Below are 13606 nucleotides of genomic sequence, written 5' to 3'. Positions count from 1 at the left end.
GTAAGATGCGATTCCCTATTTATATAAGAAAACAGGAAATGTCTTATCATACGACGGCAGTTTTTTTACGACAGCGGTATTTTATTCGTTCCCAATCCTCCATCTGCTAAGTTCTCATAATTTTGAACTTTTGTCAAAAAGCCACAACCACGGCAACGCTGAATTTTCTGTAAACTTACCCTAAAATATTCCCATTTACCGTGTTTATAGGATTGCAGAATTGTGTGGATGTTTTAGGAGTTTTTGGTGCGCCGTCATGAAGGATGGTTAAGCAAGGAATACAGATTTATGCCAGGGCAAAGCCAACCAAACAAAAGTTAACTGGGGTAAGCATGTTGATTGGTACTGAATTATTTGTCACCATTTTTCTTATTTTTGGAATCTATTTAGTGAAGTTGCTTGAAAATTAGTGTAAATATTGAGTATTTCCTCTCTGAGGCAGGGAGTAAAGTCGTGATACTCCTTTATTAATGTAAGAGAGGTGAACAAAAAACTGAAACTTGTCTACAGGTGAAACAGGTCTACAAGAAACCAAGCGTCCGACAGTTCATTTATAATACAACAAATTTAAAAAATAATAATAATTAGTGGTTTGTCTTGCGTTTTAAAAGAAATTTTACCCATTCTGTGACTGGGAATATGAATTGTATCAGTAAATTTATTGCTGTTCCAGCTGTGGATGCATGACTGTAGTTTTCCTTTTTAATACAACATTGTATTTCCTTGCTTGAGTTAAACTAAATGTGATTAAACAAAATCATTTTGAATTTGTTTAATTAATCTTGTCATTCCTTGATTATAAAACCTACTGTAAAATCATAATGTGAATTGTTGCCTCTGATATTAAATTCAACCTGTGAGAGAAAGCTTTGTGGAGAAAAAAAAAATCAGATATGTACTACTGAATTCAGTGAAGAGATATAAAACAAGCTGACAAAAGTTGACTGAGAGATTCTGTAACAGGGTATTATAATAATTAAATTGTAAGAAAATTAAAGCATTATAAATGAAAGTATCATATTCTACTCATTAACCAAGAGTGACGTCATTACAGGGAAATCTTAGACAGAGGCCTTAATGTATGGAACGAGTGATAGCAAGGTCAATGCATCAAGGCGGAGGTCTGAGATTTCCCCGGTAATGACCGAGCAGATGAGGTTAATACATTATTTCTTTTGCGGCCTTTCTATTATGGACCTGAGCCTGCAATCAATTAAAACCAACAACTGGTCAGCGAATAACTTTAAGAAAACACATCACCTCAATGAGTTGTACTTTTGAGCCCATGAAACAGTAAGGTAACACTGGTCAGTGGATACCATTTTTGACAGCTGTCAATTGACCATAACATGGATGTCCATAAGGATTTCCACCACCAAGTTAACACAGATTGTATATGCCTTGGACTCCTATCTAGTAATGGCTAGTCATTAAAAGAAAATAATGCCTGGTCATTATAAGAAAACAGCCAATCAGCACGTGCCTAATATTGTAGCCATATAATAAATACAGTCAAACTGCCATGTGCAACCACCTCCCATAGGCACTTACCCAAAACACCAAAATTTTCCCAGCCAAAGGTTTATAGTTAGAACCTCTTGTAAAGGGCTTTTGTTTCTTTTATGGGGCTGTTGCTCTTAAGAGAAAAACAAGTAGGTGCGTGGGCAAAATGAGGAGTTGAAAATGATGAAAAATATAGTATCATATGTTTGACAGAAAAGAATTAATAAAGTGCCAATACTGGTCATTTATCAAAGCATCTTTTAGCCACAAAACCATGAATTTTGCAGTAGAGACATTTGTAATGTTTTGGATTTTAGGCAATTTACTGTAGATTCAAGTGAGAATAATACAGAAAATAACTAAAATAGATTCACGTTTTTTTTCTTGATTTACGTTCTACATTAATTTTGGCGTATACAGTGTGTGTGTTGTAGTTAAGTTTTTTTTTTCTTATTTAATTTTTGGCTATGGTAATGTATGCTATGACAACAAGAACTAAACGTGGATTTGAAACATAATAATTACCTGAGTTAAAAAAATTAACGACAACATATACATTTGTTATGTTGTCACATAAAATAAACTCTTCATTTTGCTTTTGCCTTCAGGTAGTTTTTTCCTTTACAAAGCGATGGTCCCTTAAAAGTAACGAAAGCCTCATAAACTACCCTCTCTCATAAGTGATGATGACCACTTTTAGCTGTGTGTGCTATTCTACACAGAATATGATAACAAGAACTAAACGTGGAAACAAACAACTAAACATGGATTTACATACATGTAACCTAAAAATTGCATGCAATACATTCACTCCAAAAAGTAGATGAGTCCAAGCTTCTCCTCGAAAATGACTTCCTGCTGTTTGACTCTCATAAACAACCACTTCCCATAAGCGACCACAAACTCTTTTCATTTTGGGTGGTGACTCTTATGAAATGTTTGACTGTAATAATTATCAATAATACATTGTACATGTAATAAACTCATTTCTTGTTTGTGTTTTAGCTTTATGAAGCTTATGAAGATGACAACGGAGGATCCATTATTGCCTTTACTGTTCCTAAAGATCTAGCTGATGGCTATATCAATAACAAGAAAGAAGTTTATAAATTTAGGTTGGAGCTTTGAATATCATTATTTGGGTTAAATTCACTCGGTTATAATTTTTGCTCAGTATAAGTCATGGTAAATTATACTTGTAAATGATAATGTTTCTTTGACTTTAGAAATTGCTTAGATATAACATGAAGAAACAGACAGAAAACACACTTTATTTCTTTCCATTTTATTACAGTTAATGTGCTTTATGCATGAGCATACAACTAAAAAAATTTGTCCATTTGATTACTGCACTTGAGCATTTGGTAAAAACTCGGTCTGCTTTCTTTTTTAAATCACTCAATTATTAATCAAAAGCGAAAATACCTAAGATGATTTTTTCATTTTTGTCCTGCTTTTTTGAATACTTTCAATCTGATTTGCAATAATATTGTTTTGGTTCAAAAAAATCAAATCCAATCAAATTGAAAGTATTCAAAAGAACAAGACAATACGTCTTTATAAGTATTTTCTTAATTTTTTGATTGATTTATTGATTGCTGGATTGATTTAAAAAAAGAGAGCACATTGAGTGTTTGCCAAATCCACAAGTTTGGCGTTTAGTGGGCCAGTAATGAAAAAGATACACCCATTCATCTTTCAAAATTTACAAAGAAATATTTTGATAGCCAGAAAAGTGTCTGGCAACCCATACATGTACATTAGTTTTGTTTGTTAATTTTCAAATTTTTTTTTAATGAATGTTTATCGTTTAATGTTGGTCTGATTAACACCAAACTTGTGGTTTTAATAGGCTTGGATGTGCTCTGATAATTATGTGGTTCTTATTATCCCATACACTGTAATACATGGACTCATACTCAGTCCCCATCGGTTTAAAACCAATGTGGAAATGTGGTAACAGCCTGCAAACAGGTACCCAAGTGAAGTGGGGCGATAAAAAAAATCGGCAAGCAAAATGAGCCAAGCGTGGCCCAGGGGAGAAAAAAGGCAAGGAGCCTGTAAACTTTGTTTTGATGCTGCTCATCCATGATACCAGATTCTGGTATCATGATCTGATTCAGGTCAGATCACTGACCTTTGACAAGTTAGCAGTAAATATACCCAGGTGCACACAAATGTTTTTAAAGCCAATACATTCCAGCAAAGAAAACATCATAATTTAGCAGGTGAAATTGCCTTATTGACATTTGTTACAGGATAATTGCAAAATATAATTATGGGCAGATGGGCACCATCAAAACAAAGTCCACAGGCTTTCCTGCCTGTTTTCTTTCCCAGGCCACACTTTTTCACCTCACTTTGCTCACTGATATTCTTTTTTGCTCTGCTCCATTTGGCAGCCTGTTCGCAGGCTTTGTGAGGTTTCATGTGTTAAGTCTGTTGACTGTATATTTGACTGTTGACTGTATATTTGTGGTGAATATTTTATTAATAACTGTTACTTTTTATTTCAATTCTCTGCGAGCTAAATAACCTAACTAAAACTTTGTGTTAAGTTTTAAGTAACTGGTCCCTGGATTAGGTAAAGCAACAACAAACAGCAACTAATTTCAAGGAACAATATTATGTATTAATTTATAATAGAAATAGTGGAATAATTTTGTGTATATTATTTTTTGTACATTAAGGTTCAACAGGGTCTTTGATCAGGACTGTAAACAGGATGAGGTTTTTGAGGAAGTTGCACAAGGAGTGATAGACAAGTAGGTTCTTGATCTGTATACTCTTTTTGATACAAGAATATTGTTTTTCCGGCCCAGGCTGAATATTCTTATTTTTCTGGCAATGTCAGGCTGAAAAAGTTCTTGTATTTTTCTTAAATAATTATATAACATTAATCCTTTATTAAGCCCCCCTGCCTTCTCAAATAAGTCCCCCCTCTAATAAGCCCTCCCTTTTCAGAAGAAGATAGTTGATAAGCCCCCCTTCCTCCCCCTTATTATTGCTCACTAATAAAATGATAGACTGTATTAATCAACAACAACTGTAAAACTTTGTGTGGACTGAGCCAGGCTGGTTTATTCACCAGCTGGAAGTTTGGATTTGTGTTTGATCCTTGAATGTATGACCTCCAAGTTCTTGTACTTGTACTTTAATTTTCACTTTGCATTCTAGTTCTTTATGGGGAACTGATACTATCATCTTTTGTGGAATTAAATAAGCCCCCCCTCTCAAATAAGCCCCCCCCCCCCCCATCTCAACTAAGCACCCCCCTTCAAATGTGCTTGAAATAAATAATAAGCCCCCATGGGGCTTAATAGAGCATTTAAACCCATCAACAATAGATAGGTGAGGGGAAGGTACCTGAAGAAGTGGAAGGGGGCCACAAGCGATCTTAGAAGGTAACCATGACAACCCTGAGAGCGGCACCCACCAGACACCATCACACTGAGAATCTCAGGGGAAAAAGGAGGAGATACTTACCAAAACAGCATCCAGAGAGGAGGGAGGGTTTGGGGCAAAAACAACTATAACTACTGCACACAAAAGCAACATGAGCAAAATGATTGACTCCTGCGGAAGTGCTGTAAAATCACTAAGGCCCTGCTAAACCTCAAGACCGCCCCACATACGATTAGTGGTGAAGACCGCCGGCCAGCATTGTCTTGTGTTTAACCTTGCCTAAATTACATTTAGCCACATTTACAGTAGCTTATGAAATTTTCTGCGTTAATTTAGGTGTCCACATAATAACAAAAAGTTAAAAACTTTTACAGATTTTGAACACACAAAATTATATCCTTTTCAAAATCTCAGACTTGGGGTTTATTCTTTAAATATTCCCAAAATTCTGTAAATTTCAGCTTGCCTTGATATTCTAATAAAATATATTCTTATAAAAAATTGTTATTAGTAGCACTTAATATCAGGTAGCAAGTACATGTAGATTAAAAATTTAATAGTTTTTAGACATTCCACTAATTTTTGGTCTGTAATTTATTGATTTTAGTGTTTTGACTGGATACAATGGAACAATCTTTGCTTATGGCCAGGTATTAAATTAATTCTGACGGTTATCAAAGTCATGTGTAGGTAGTAGATTATTATTGTTTACTTTAATAGGTTCACCAGCTCTTGATAGGATCACTGCAACGATGCATGGTGCCACTATGCAGGTCCATAACAGTCCCTCCCTTCCCCCCCCTTGCCTTGAGAGATAGACCACGACACCAGAGACTATGTCCCCTGCTCTTTATGAACAGTGCACAGGTTCTTCAATGTCCCACAAAATTCATAGGTGCAACAGTTGTGAGACAGGGCCTACACTTCATCGTCCTTATCCGAAAAACAAAGAAAGTCTAACCATTTGCAGATGTCTTTGCAAAGAGAGCACTTTCTCCTTAGTTATTTAAACATCTTGAGTGTTGGTCTGGCAGGGGTTTGAACCAGCAACCTCTCGCCCAGCAGACTGGCGCATGTCCAATTGAGCTAACCACTTTATACTAGGTTGTTTATTCAACTGCGAGGATCATTAATTTTTTCACTTTCTCATCTTTATCTGCAGTTCAAAATATGAGTCATTTCATATATTAAATATGTGAAACAACTCACATTATATTGAATGGTAATTTTCCATTTCAATAAACTTATTTGCTAATGATGTACGTTTTCAGACTGGTTCTGGCAAGACATTCACAATCACAGGTGGCGCTGAACGTTACGTTGACAGGGGCTTAATTCCAAGATCATTATCATACATCTTTGAGTACTTTGAGAAGGTCAGTGAGCAGATTTGGTATTAATCCCTACCAAGATTTGAAAAACATACATCTTTATTATCCACACGTTGATACTTTTACATCCTCAACTTCAACTTATGGCATATAAATTCACTGCAAACAACGGATCAGGCATAAATAACTGCTCTGAGTGAGATTAGTAAGGCTTGTACAACTCAGAAATCCAATTTACTCGCACAAGTAAATTATGTTATCAATATTATTTCTTCTACAGCATCCAGGAACAGTCTTTACTGCTCACATTTCCTACCTGGAGATCTATAATGAAAATGGCTATGACCTTTTGGATCCCAAACATGAAGCTTCAAAACTGGAAGATTTACCGTAAGTTTGGTAAAACACTCCAAGAAATTTTGCTTTGGTTTATCTTACCTGTTGGACTGAGTTGCCTGCAAATAATATGGATAAACATCACTCAAATTAAACTTGCTGTAAAAAGTCTCTAGAGTTGGCCACAACCCCTGTTGTGGAGGGGCAAGAACTGGAAAATTGTTTTTTGAGCAGTATTCCTTTTGAAGCCCTTAGGCCTGGTTTAAAAGTTGCATTTTAAAATGTGCCAAATCTGATGTAAATTTGCAAGGACAATAGACTTTCCTAGTATTAAATTTGGCATATCTGAAATATGATGTTTGCATGAACCAGGCCATATGGTACTTTAGTCCAAAATATACAATTTCTGTTATTGTCGTCAGACCTGCCCTAAAAATTCTTTTTTGTATTTCTTAGCAGACTCTGGCAGCTTTCACACTCTAATACTACATACCCAGGATTTAACTGCTTGGGTTTGTTTAATAAAATGAGAGGGGCTTCAAAATAATTAATTAATTGACTTTTCTAAAACAAAAGTTGCATCTTTGTGAAAAAGAACTTGCTTCCAGGCCAAACTTTATGCTATTTCAGACTGCAATATTTAAAATCTACGGTAATCCTACTTCAAACCTAAAGCAAACTTCATAAATCATAAGCTTCAGCACTGGCATACATATGCATGAACATGTAACTGTGTGGCTTACATTTAAGAGAGTGCCCATCCCTACCACCTGGGTCACAACTATAATATCTTGATGAAGTTAAAGTACAATGAAAATACTTTAAATCCTCTATTAAGCTACCCCCCCCCCCCCCCCCCCAACCAGGCTTTTTTTTAGTGTGTTTGAGGGGGATTTAATATAGGGAGAGGGGTTTATTTGAGAGGAGGGCTTATTTAATTTATTCCAACGCATTACCGGTAGAAACAAAATAAATTTAAGTTTTCCTACTTCTTGCTTTAAACCAAGACAATGCATGACTGGCTATTAGTAAGACGATTTGAGTGATTTTTCACGTGTTGTACAAGTTATTTTCAAGAATAATATCAGGGTTGTCACTAAGATTTCAACTTGCCGGGTAAATACAATAAGTAGGCGGGGAATCAAACAGCTAGGGATTTCTTTTGGTTCTATTTTTCTTCTATTTTCCTATGAAAGTAGCCGGGGGCCACGTCTTAGTAGCTGGGGCAAATCCCCGGCCCCCGCCTCTTAATGACAACCCTGAATATGGTATCAGTTCTCCACATTAAAGAACTAGACCGCAAATTGGAAAAGCTTCCATCCTGAATAAACCATAACAGATCAGTCGACATGAAGAATTACTGAACAGTAAGGTCGTGATTAATTAAGACAGTCTATCAACTATTAATTGTTGGTGAAGAATAAGCGGAGAGGGGGGCTTCAAAAAGTGGGGAGGGTTAATAACTTTCTTCCTCTGAAAGGGGGGTGCTTATTTAAGGAAGGGAGGCTTAAAAGAGGAGTTATGACCATTATTATCTTGTTAATGTGCTCTTTGGTAAAAAGATGCCATTTGATCTCCCTCTAGAAAGGTGACCCTGTTTGAAGACAGTGATAACAATGTTCATTTGAAGAATCTTTCTCTGCATCAAGCCAGTAATGAAGAAGAAGGTAGGAAATATTGATACTGAAAGTAACGTATCAGTTAGAAGAACCTACAGTGTAATCTAAAAAACTATACGTGGACAGATCAGATAAACTACATTGTACTACTCAAACCTGATAAAAAAATATAATAAATAAAGTCCCCATACCATAAAATAGTGACCTAATAAGCACCCACTTCCAATCAAACACCTGTTATCTAAAAAATTATAAATGCCCCCTCTATGATGTTAAAATTTTATGAGATGCCCCTTTCTAATAAATGCCCCCTGTCTAATAGATGCCTCCCTTATGAGAATTGCTCCAAAATATGCAACTAGGACTTAGGAAAACTGGAAGAAAATCATTCAATTCATTCAGTTTCTTGCTCAGCTATCAAGCCATTTGGAATTTCATCTTGTTCAATGTCAAGTTTAAATTAAGGATGGACTAATGATGGCAACACAATATAACCTTGAGTAGGATTCTGACATTAATGTTGTGATTTGAAAGAGCAATATGGATCTCTAGACAGCCTAGATGTACAGGTGTATCAATTGATGGAGTGGATGTTCTTTTACGTTTTAACTCTCTTGATGTTTTCGCTGAAAGCATAGTTTTGTTGAGCTCGTAACAGTTATGAGAATAAATGCATCTCTCTTTAAACGCATCCTATCTATTAAACACCCCTGCTTGCACTCCTAAAATTAAAAAGGCACTCTGGGCATTTATTAGGTCATTTATGGTATACATTATTTTTATTTCAGCTCTAAATCTTTTATTTCTTGGAGACACAAACAGGATGATAGCTGAGGTGAGATTTTATTTCTGAGTCTGTTAATTTGATTATAATGCCAATAATATGAAATAATACCACCTCTCTGGTTTTGGGCGGTCAAAAACTTTACCATAATCGACCAGGAGAAACATACAGCAAGTTTGCATCAGCTGAAATAATCTCTGAGGGTGTTATCCACCTCGGTCTGCATAATTCTTCATATCCTACAAAAGCCGAATTCAATAATTATTGCTTTATTTTTCATTCAAAATAATTCCTACTTTAAAAACAAGGTAAAACATGCTTACCTCTGTCAATGTTAGGTTCAACTCAATAGTGCATGCTTATCAGTAAGTTTAGAAGATAAAGGGCCTTTCAGGTCTGCAAATTTACTCCAAATAGCAGATGTTGTTCGTTGAGGTGTCTTCTTTCTATGTTTTTGGATAATGGTTCACCGTGAAACAAGTAAAATGTTCCGCCAACTGTTCCACCATTTTTTTCTCACTACCAAAACAAGTCTTCTTGGTTAACGGTTCAATAATCTGCAACTTTGCTGTACTTTTGACATCATTGGTTCAATAAGGCAAAACTCTTCCAAATTTGGTCAACAGTAGCTGGTTGTGATGAATTGTGCATGTGATTTTAGGCTATCAGAAAAGAAGAAATATTTTGAATGAATAATAATAAACCTTTTTAATCTGTCTAGACACCCATGAATCAGGCATCAACCAGATCCCACTGTATTTTTACCATCCATGTCTCCTCACGTGACCCTGGATCTGCTACCATTCGACGAGCCAAGCTGCACCTGGTTGACCTGGCAGGGTAAGACATTCTAACTGTTATTTAATTCATACAACTTTAATTCCCCAAGGGCCTTACAACCAGCTCATAATGATGTCAAATTTACATTAAGCATGTTAAAAAAGGTTTGTAATTAGACTACTTCTGAAATTTGTGACATGTCAGGAAGACCAAGATGACGGAAGGCCTTATGAAACTTTGCAATATTTACAATTTTTTTTGTCTTTCAACTTGTGTTACCACAAGTTTGCGCAAAGAATTTTACGTTGTCAAGACTCATAATGAATAATATTAGACAGATTTAGCAAAGCCAATGGAACAGGAACAGTTTTCAGATCTATGCATGCTGTGGTAACTTGGGTTTTTGTTAATTTTCTAACTTTGACTGGTAAAGTAGGAGTTACTATTAAAGAGCCTTATTCCATGCACTTAATCAATTGCACCCTATTTTTTCTTATACTTACAGATCTGAGAGGGTTGGAAAGACCAATGTTGGTGGAACTTTACTCACAGAAGCCAAATATATTAATTTGTCACTTCATTATCTAGAGCAGGTAAGAACAGTGAATTTTGTCTGTCATTCACGATGCCTCTCTATTTACTGGCAGTGTAAATGACTTCTGTGCTGTTCATTCCAGGGAGGTGTTCAGGTTACTCCATGAGTGTTTGGGTGGAAGTGTGCCGCTTGACTGAAATAAACTCCCACAATTACAGACTCTCGTTAATGAGGACACTAACTTGAGGTCCCTACGGCGTACGTCAAAAAGAGAGTTGACTATAGATTTTGTTCAACTGCATTTTTCATCCTATCATGGACTAGAAAATAAACGTTCCTGACTGTTGAAATTTCTACCTTTAAAGGGGCTATCCAGTCACGAGGATATTGCTGCCTTAGATCAATTCTATTCTGAAGTCATCACTGATTGCCTTTACCCAATATCAGGGCTCGAAAAAAGTCCCGTCCAGTCATCCAGGATGAGTAGTTTTTCTTGCCGGGCTTGTAACTGTTAAAGCTCACTTTCCTGATGGGCAAGGGTGTGGCAAAACGTGTGAGATTCTTGCCCAAAGGACATGCTAGAATTCAAGCTTTTTTCGAGCGTTGCATATTATACAAAATGCTCTCGTAGGGTTTTGAAGGAGATATCAAACAAATTTCAGCAGGGAGCACTCGCCATATTTTATTTTCGGCGATGTATGAATGTCCATGCTAGCCATCGGTTGCAACAGATGCCAGGAAGCAGTTCTAAAATATTAAAGAGCTTAAGCAACAACAACGGCGACAGCTACGAAAACGTCACTTAAAAAGTGAATTCGCGTGGCTTCAAACTTAATCGCGCTTATTCCATCTCGTTTAATTCGTCAAATGTCGGCAAAATTTTGTGCAGTTGAATTCTAAAGGACTGTATTAAAGTTCAGGAAAAGAAAACGAAAGTTGTTGTCTTGTATTCCTGTAATCCACAAAACGTGAAATTAGGCACTTTCACGTTGTAGTCGTGCAACGACAGAAAAAAAAAATGTACAAAAAACGTGATGCACGTGCAAATTTGTTGTTTTGCTAATATTAACCTATTGCTTTTTCGCCGTTCTCGTTTCCGTCGCCGTCAGTCTCCAATTGCAAACTGGACCATTTTTTTGGAATCCAGTTGATGCGAGGAGCTGTATTAGCTTTTAAAAAAGATAGCATATACATGTAGCGTGACATTTCCCTTTTAATAAGTGGTAGAAAGCCTAAATATGACCGTACGTGCGCGTACCCACTGGTTAGTTAACTATTGTTCTACAATTTGTATCTTTCTGTGAATTAATAGGTGATAGTGGCATTGTCAGACAAGTCTAGGAGTCACATTCCTTACAGGAATTCCATGATGACCTCAGTCTTAAGAGATAGGTGACGAAGTAGCCCTTATCACAGATGTAATCAGACCCCAGTTAGTAACATCTGTGAAGCAGTGTCGATATTCTTGTTCTGGGGCCCCAACGGACTCAATGAATTACCAGAGATGCATTTTAAATCCCCCTTCAATCTGACTGGCAAATTGACAGTGGCACTTTTAACAGGCCAATTATGGCACGTACTCAAGTCCCATTACACAGGTGGGACCCAGAACAACGATTTTGGCACTGTTTCACAGACGGACTTAACCAGAAATTTAGTTCCATCTGTGGCACAGGCTAGTGTCAGAAAGCAGAATGAAATTTAACAGAAGTAAACATTTGACCTCCCTGTATGCATATCATGTTCAGCAAAGGTTTTTATTCTTATGTCTGTTATGATCTTTATGTTTTAGTCTTGGAGGAAACTGCATGACCACAATGATAGCAACATGTTCCCTTGAAAAGAAGAACATTGATGTAAGTTTGTTTGCTGTATAATTTGCCAAGATCCTTATTTTTTTGTGGCTGCTGTAACTGAACGAAAGTTTCTGTGCATGTTGTTTCTAAAAAGAATAGGAACGAAACCTTTTGTCGTCACTAAGATACATGTACTTCCGTTGATATATCCTTGATGTTATCTACCAATTGAGTTAGACACCAACCCCGCAGGTCGTCAAAAGTGCCGGTGACCAGTGATGACGCAGCGTACCTCTGTGGTTTTAGTGACTACAACTCGCTGTTAAAAAAAAAAATGGTGGAAATAAAACCAAGGCCAAACGTCGAACTTTTCATGGGTCAAACCAAACTCTACTTTGGGTCGACCTATATTAAGTTAAGAACGTCTGTCAGGTCAGACGTCGAACCTAGGACGCGTCAAACTAATAAACTGAATCGTACCAAAAAGCAATTTTAATACCTTTTCTCCCGAATAAGGCTAAAAATACATTATCATACAAATTTTAAATTTATTGGTTTAGTGCGTTGCATGTGAAGATCGACGTTTGTCCCGGACCGAGATGATCTTCAGACGTTCTATCTGTCTGAAGCAGATGGAAAGAACGTGTTCTAACGTGGTGGACGATCCAAACTCGTTCAAAGGAATTCAACTGATCCAGACATCGAACTTTTCATGAACTTAAGTCACTAAGTTTGGCTCATCTCATGAAAAGTTGGACGTTTGGCCTATGCCTAAAGGTGTTATATCATTTTTCCATTGCTGTCTCCTTCCTAACTTTCTCCTTCTTCTTGAATTCGTTCTAACAACCCTGGACCAGGACGTAGGCTAAGCCCGAAAGAAGCGATCCAAATCCAATCAAAGTCAACTCCCTTTAAGATGGAAACTAATTGTACCATCACTACCCTATGCCTTTTTTCTTAGATAGGTTTTTGCCTTTGTAATGAGTTAACCCTTTAAGCCCTGAGAGTGATCAGTATCAAAATTCTCCTTGTGATATCAATGCTTTATAAAACCGATTGGTGATAAAAGTGAAGGAGATGATCACTCAAGATATAATAAGTTGGTACTTCAACAACTTCTCGCTACTGCTTTTATAGGAAACGTATAGGGACAACAAATGGGAATTTGAATTTTGATATCAGCTCTTAAAGGGTTAAAGGAAAGGACTGAAGAACAGCAGAGACTAACGTTGATTGTCCATTTTATAGAATTGTCCATTAAGAAAGAGTTGACTGAATTTATACAGACAATTCTTCTTGTGCCTTTGGGAGAATATCTGTCTAAGTCTGTTTGTCTTTTTGTCCTGTCCAGGAATCCATTTCAACATGTAGGTTTGCGCAGAGAGTAGCCATGATAAAGAATGATGTCCTACTGAATGAAGAAATAGATCCTAAATTGGTAAGTTTTTGTCATATAGCTTTTTTATATACAAAAAAAGAAATTAAACTCGGAAAACCTTGAACATGTATATATTTCA

The 13606-nt window shown here is 36.5% G+C and overlaps 1 protein-coding gene across 1 annotated transcript in view; it reads left to right on the top strand.

Moving 5' to 3' along the window:
* The first annotated feature begins 108 nt into the window (after nucleotides 1-108).
* Nucleotides 109-13606, top strand: part of LOC140943110 (kinesin-like protein KIF6) — a 28610-nt gene continuing 15112 nt past the window's right edge. The window contains exons 1-13 of the mRNA XM_073392168.1: nucleotides 109-326; nucleotides 2509-2618; nucleotides 4194-4268; nucleotides 5516-5558; nucleotides 6180-6284; nucleotides 6520-6629; nucleotides 8160-8242; nucleotides 8983-9029; nucleotides 9700-9818; nucleotides 10264-10351; nucleotides 11606-11685; nucleotides 12086-12149; nucleotides 13441-13527. Of these exons, the coding sequence (XP_073248269.1) occupies nucleotides 264-326; nucleotides 2509-2618; nucleotides 4194-4268; nucleotides 5516-5558; nucleotides 6180-6284; nucleotides 6520-6629; nucleotides 8160-8242; nucleotides 8983-9029; nucleotides 9700-9818; nucleotides 10264-10351; nucleotides 11606-11685; nucleotides 12086-12149; nucleotides 13441-13527 (1074 nt within the window). The 5' untranslated portion in view covers nucleotides 109-263. The remainder of the gene's footprint in view (nucleotides 327-2508; nucleotides 2619-4193; nucleotides 4269-5515; nucleotides 5559-6179; nucleotides 6285-6519; nucleotides 6630-8159; nucleotides 8243-8982; nucleotides 9030-9699; nucleotides 9819-10263; nucleotides 10352-11605; nucleotides 11686-12085; nucleotides 12150-13440; nucleotides 13528-13606) is intronic.

The sequence above is a fragment of the Porites lutea genome, chromosome 7 (assembly GCF_958299795.1).
Source record: "Porites lutea chromosome 7, jaPorLute2.1, whole genome shotgun sequence".
In the NCBI taxonomy this organism is placed as follows: domain Eukaryota; kingdom Metazoa; phylum Cnidaria; class Anthozoa; order Scleractinia; family Poritidae; genus Porites; species Porites lutea.
The sequence above is the reverse complement of the archived record's forward strand: the minus strand, read 5'-3'. Positions and strand labels throughout refer to the sequence as shown.